Below are 6,000 nucleotides of genomic sequence, written 5' to 3'. Positions count from 1 at the left end.
AGGTGGCTGAGCATCCAGTAGCAGCCAATCGCACGTTGGGTATGGCTCGTTCTCCCAATCACCTCTCCACTATGGCACAGCCCTATTTGCATATGGGATTAGAAAAAAAAAAAACACAGGACACATGCAGCACATGGCAGCCCTCTAAAATGACCACAGCCATAACACATATTGACTATTGTAATGCCCTCCTTTCTGGTCTTCCCACAGAAAAACAAAAATCCTTTACAGTTACTTCAAACCTCAGCTGCACATGTGCTGACGAAGACCATAGACAGCATATTACACCAGTTTTAAGTTTTAAGTTTGCATTGGCTCCCTGTGTGTTTAAGGATCGATTTTAAGGTCCTTTTACTGGTTTATAAATGTCTTGATGGTCTTGGTCCCTCATATTTATCAGATCTTCTTTTTCCACATCAAACCCTTGCAGCTCGAGGTCCTCTGGTACCGGCCTTTTAGTGGTTCCTAGAGTCAAGACAAAGAAGTATGTGAGGTATCTTTTCAGTTTTACAGCCCATGTCTATGGAACAGCCTGATGAGGACCTCAGGGCTACACAGAGTGTTGATATTTTTAGAAAGAGACTCAAGACCCAATTTTGTAGCTCATCTATTTTAGCTTGATTTACGCACGCTGGATTAACATTATTTATTTAGTTTATTTATTTATTATATTTATTGATCCATCCACCATGTAGATATGTATTTATATTTACTTATTTATTTAATTTTAATTGTTTACTTTTTATATATTATTATTATTGTTGTTGTTTTTTATCTTTTACTCAAGCTATAGTGTTTCCTCACTGAGGACCTTCCCTTTCTGGAAGCTGTGATCGGTTCTGGCTGTGGCGATGCTGTGGGGATGGTCCTGGCCCAGGGGGATGGGGGGGCCCGGTCACTGTCTATGGATGTGGCATGGACTTCTCCACCAGCCTGGGCCAAGGTGGTCCCTGCCGTGTTGCCCCTTCGGTTGGGGGCTGTGAACGGCTCCTAGTGCAGACTTTCCTCTGTGATGGTGTTTCCTCACTAGGCCATCTGTGCTCAGCCATGTTACTCATTTTATCAGTGCTCTTTCTATCCCTGTGCTCCTCTGTGTGCTCTCATACACTCACTAATCTCCTCAACTTTGTCTTCCAACCGGACAGCAAGTTAATAAAATACACTACCTTCTCTACTTTCGACAACAACAGCAGGTCCGGGTGCTCACTATCTGTGCTGGGACAATCAGCTGTTCGTTTAAGTCAGCCCTCAGCTCCCAGGCTCTGCCTACCCTTAGCTTCCCTGCACTATGTCTGATCCTCTCTGGTCTGGCCTTTTCTTCCTCCTGTACAAACATAATATGTATATTCACCCTTCTAGCAGATAGGGAATTCACTTCAACCCGTTTTTCCTCACTTGCAGCTGCTAAACATTTCAGCACCTGGTTGTGATGCTAGGTTTATCACCCTTAGGAGAGACACACATACACACATCCTGTCTTATGCTGAAATGAGTAGTGTATATAACTTTATATATATAATATATCACTTCCATATGATCTGAATTATGATTATGATATCACCAGGCCAGTCATCTAACAAAGGTGGAGGTAGTGGGGCCCACTTCTTAACAGACTATGTGTAGCAGGGTTCTTCTTGTCAAAATATATGGTGTTGACAAGAACCTATGCAATATTTACAAAATAACAAACAAAAAAATTATTTACAAAAAATAGTGGCTGTTAGCACTGCTGAAATAGGTTCTTCTTTCTCCAACACAGCTTGCAACACCACCTCTCCACACACACACAACCTTGGACAAAATGGCTGCCTTATAAATGATAAGTCCCTCCCAATGGGCCTGACACACAAATAGTAATCAGCTGTAACTGAAATGTTTCCAGCCTAGAGAAACAACAAAAAGTACATTTAACCACAGACATCAACATTTAAGGTATTTTCACCCTAAAATAGGTTTTCAGAACATCGTGAATACTGAGAAACACCCTTTTATTAATACAAACAATATTCAGTTGCACCTGGTGACCTTTTTTTCTGCCACATGCCCTTTAAAACAGCAGGGACTAGATACACCCCTGTTTGACCGACTGCAGTGCAAAATGTATGAACAGGCCAGTAACTCTTCGGTCCCAAGCTGCCTCTCTAATCGCTATGCCACAACTCCCCCTAATCCCTGTTTGTATAGTTCATTAATATTACAACAAGCCCACACATTCTAATAACTATGGTAGGTGGATGTCAGATACAGATCATATGTTAATACCAAGTGTAGATGGACTTCATGTGGTGTAACAACAGAATGAGGTTATGTTAGTGAGACATTGCCATAATTAACCTAAGATCACACTACTCACATTCTCACACTTTTCTTCTTTAGTTTTTTCTTTAACTAAATTGTCATGATCGGGAGGCTTTTGGAGTATGGCAACACCACTGCTCAGAGTTCTCCTGTTCTCAGAGTTATTCTGGTTCTAGAGGCCAAATCTTTCAGCTCTCGTTTTGGATTAAAACATGGAGGCGTCCATGTACTTTGAGAAACTGAGAGTGTTTTAGTCTGGGCTGAAAATTACTTTTTTTTCAAGGTAATGTTGCAAACAGAGCAGCTAAGTATCCAGTAGTGACTAAGTAGACCAGTTGTGTTACTCAGAATCTGTTTGTGTTTTGCTTCATAGACTAAGCTCAGCCACCTCATGTCAGACAAATAGCATCTTTAGACACCACATAAAGAATTATTATCTTGAACAACAAATGTACAAAAGAAACACAAAAAGACAGTTTAGTTATTTAGATTTGCTTTATATGAAAAATACCATTAAGTATGTAATAACAGCAACCGTACAAACTCATAATCATATCCTCGTAATATACTGAAAATAAGGGGCAGTGACTTTGGCTCTTAATATGAAAAAGGTGGCCACCATCACAGGGTTGGTAGCTTTTTAGCTGAACATCAGCTCAAAAATATCTTTTTGTTTAGAAGGTAATAGTGGGATCTGAACACTGACGTCTCTAGTCACAGTCATGACTAAGACGGCCGATCGTCATAGACAGATCTCAGCCATGTGTGAGTCATTCACAAAGCTTTTTTATTTATTTATTTTTTTAGATGATTAGACAACCAAATAAAGAATTACTATTATTATTGTTTTGAAGTACTGTGTGATATAAAAAAAGCACACAAGAAATACAACATGAAGTTAATATTATCACTATGTCATTATACATTATATGTAAGGATTTAGATTTTCTTTATATGAAATACAAAAACAGGCTTAAAATAAAAGTAAGCGTATATAAAGACTCATCATGTTATACTGGTAAAATAGTGGAAGCATGGTACTGTGTCTTTGACTTTTATGATGAAACATCTCTGTCTTGCTAAAAAATAAAGTAAAATAAAATAACAACCCACAACATCTTTTGTTACTCACACAAAGGGTTAGAGCGACAAACCAGCCCACAAAAACACAAACTCATATTCACATATCCAGGGACAGAAACATTTCCTTCACTCTTGAGTCTTTTCTGCTTCATTTGTCTTGTAGTTTTCCCGCCAGACAAATAGAACTTGTGAAGAGGTGCTTTCTATTCCTAATGATGAATAAAACAGGAATACTGATTATTCAGAAGGATTTAGTAGATGATTTACCAACTTAAAGTTGTGAAACTGTCTTGAAAAATGACACTTTATTTACTAGAATGTTAAAATAAATAATTTCATAAACTAAACTCACCTTCATATTGTTCACACATTGCTCTTGGAGTTTGACAACAGATGAAAACAAAATCTGCGATCATAAATATGGCCAAGCAGATTGTTGTTATCACCAGCGCAACTAATTCAGAACCTGCTGCGTGAGTTAGAAAACAGAGAAAATGATTCTAGAGCTTCAGAAAAAGACTATTAGTCACAATGCCATCAACCTATTTTAAGAAATAGTTCATTCTTTAAAGACAAAATCCTACCAGTCTCCAGTTTAGTTCCATTTCCAAATAATATCTCTCCACATGTGGCCACAGCACAGTAGTAAGTCCCAGCATCAGAGGAGCTGACGTCCTTAGAGAAGCTGTAGACACATCTCTTCTGAATCTAAGATCTCTTCTCACATTTCTTACTCATATCTCCATCTGTGTAGATGATGTTTGGATGAGATGTCTGTGATCCAGCTCTGAACCAGAACACACTGAGATCTCCTGAACACGTCTTGTTCTCAGAGTCAGAGAGGACTGAACACTGGAGAGTCACTGAGTCTCCTGGACGGACTGGATCTGATACTGTCTGAACAACAGTATAGTCTGAAGAACCCTGTGTGTTTCCTAAGCACATAAACGTAGTGAAAGAGTGAAAAAAAATATTGTAAATCACTCAGTATTTCCTGTTTTTAACATGTGCAGTTTCCCGCAAGTGATCTATTAAGTAAAATAAGAAGCATGTCTTTGGATGGTGGGAGGGAGCTGGAGTACTTAGAGAGAACACACGCTGACACAGGGAGAACATGCAGAATCATAACCTTTTTAAAAGGATTTTGAAAAGTATCTTGTATGCTCAAAAATCCTCCTTAAAGTGTTTTAACAGTGCAGTAAATGGTTGAGTGTCTACAAAAATTCCCAAACATGCTATATTCACCTTTTAACGACAAATATGTCCCACTCCAGGTACTATCAGTCCAGTCCATGACTGCACAGTGATACATTCCCTCATCTTCTTGAATCGTCTTTAAAATTGTCAAATTGCTAAATTTCTCATTCAGTTTTACTTCCATTCTGGAAGTGAATGAAGGCTTTGCATTTCTCTTCAGCACTGCAATTAACTTCAGAGTATCCCCAGAACTCTGCTTGTACCAGTGAGGTGCTCGACTGCCGATCTCTCCTTCTGGCAATGTACATGTGAGAATCGCAGGTTCACCAAGTTGAACCGTGGTAAGTGGAACCAGTGCATCTGCGTTAAATTAAGAGATATAATTCATCACAAGTCAGTTAAGTAACATTAAGTCGACAATTTGAGATAAGAAAATAAAAAGCATGAATCATTACAGATCTAGTTAACATGTTTTACGTTGTAAGATATCACTTACATCCTCAATGAAGGAGCAGCAAAGTAACCCAGAACAGAACCATCTTGGCACTGTCTTAGAAAACTTGCTGACCTTTATTTAAACATCAGACCAGGAGGTGTGGCGATTCACACCACCAAATGCATCTGCATCAAATGCATCTCACTGAAAATACATTCACAGTGCATTTCCTGCTACATACGTCTTGTGCAATGTTCCCTCTAATTTTTCATGTGTATGGGCATACACACAAGCTCCCTGAGCACAGCGTGGACCACTGTGAGCAACATTTACAGAGTAGACCTTTCTCACTCGAAAAAGAAAAAATCTCACCCAGTTTCACTGCTTGTTCTTCTATTTGCACATTCTCCGACAGCCATTCCATCTTAAAAGAACCGCATTTCTTTTTTACTTTAGCTTGGTGAGTGGATGTGTCGCTGCCCGTTCGTTTCGCCATGGTAAGGGTTGTTGTTAGCTAGCTAGCCTGCACGGCGCGTATGGGCAGGGCAGAGGGCACATAGGCAAGCACTGTCAAGGCCAGGGCTGGGCAATTAATTTCTGCAGGGGGCCACATGAAAAATCTGAAGTGTGTTGGAGGCCAAACCAAACGATAACTTGAATGTTATTCTGCTCAATATTAATTTTCTCCCATTGTAAAAAGCAGTAAATTATATATGTTGATAAGCTGCTACTGGTAATCAGAATCATAAGAATATTCTATAAATAGAGTTTTGGTGTAGGTTGAAGAGGAAAATGAAACACAATCGATCTGTAGTTTTGGATATAACGCATTGGAATGTTGGAAACTCTTTGGAAAACTTGGAGGATCATATAGCTACATGAATTATTTTCTGTATCGCAATAAATCTCAATAAATGTTTAACCCTTTAAGACCTGAATGTCCGTCTGCCCACAAAGAGAAGCTTGCTGTATTTGAATTAACGTAA

At 39.0% G+C, this 6,000-nt stretch overlaps 2 protein-coding genes across 2 annotated transcripts in view; one reads left to right on the top strand and one right to left on the bottom strand.

Moving 5' to 3' along the window:
* The window catches only part of LOC125008396 (signal-regulatory protein beta-2-like), a 27,534-nt gene that overhangs the window by 12,778 nt on the left and 8,756 nt on the right, over positions 1-6,000 (top strand). The gene's annotated exons all lie outside the window — the stretch shown is intronic.
* Positions 3,430-6,000, bottom strand: part of LOC125008391 (signal-regulatory protein beta-2-like) — a 25,147-nt gene continuing 22,576 nt past the window's right edge. The window contains exon 5 of the mRNA XM_047585608.1: positions 3,430-3,590. Coding sequence (XP_047441564.1) covers positions 3,508-3,590 — 83 coding nt within the window. The 3' untranslated portion in view covers positions 3,430-3,507. The remainder of the gene's footprint in view (positions 3,591-6,000) is intronic.

This window comes from Mugil cephalus, chromosome 5 (assembly GCF_022458985.1).
Source record: "Mugil cephalus isolate CIBA_MC_2020 chromosome 5, CIBA_Mcephalus_1.1, whole genome shotgun sequence".
In the NCBI taxonomy this organism is placed as follows: domain Eukaryota; kingdom Metazoa; phylum Chordata; class Actinopteri; order Mugiliformes; family Mugilidae; genus Mugil; species Mugil cephalus.
The sequence above is the reverse complement of the archived record's forward strand: the minus strand, read 5'-3'. Positions and strand labels throughout refer to the sequence as shown.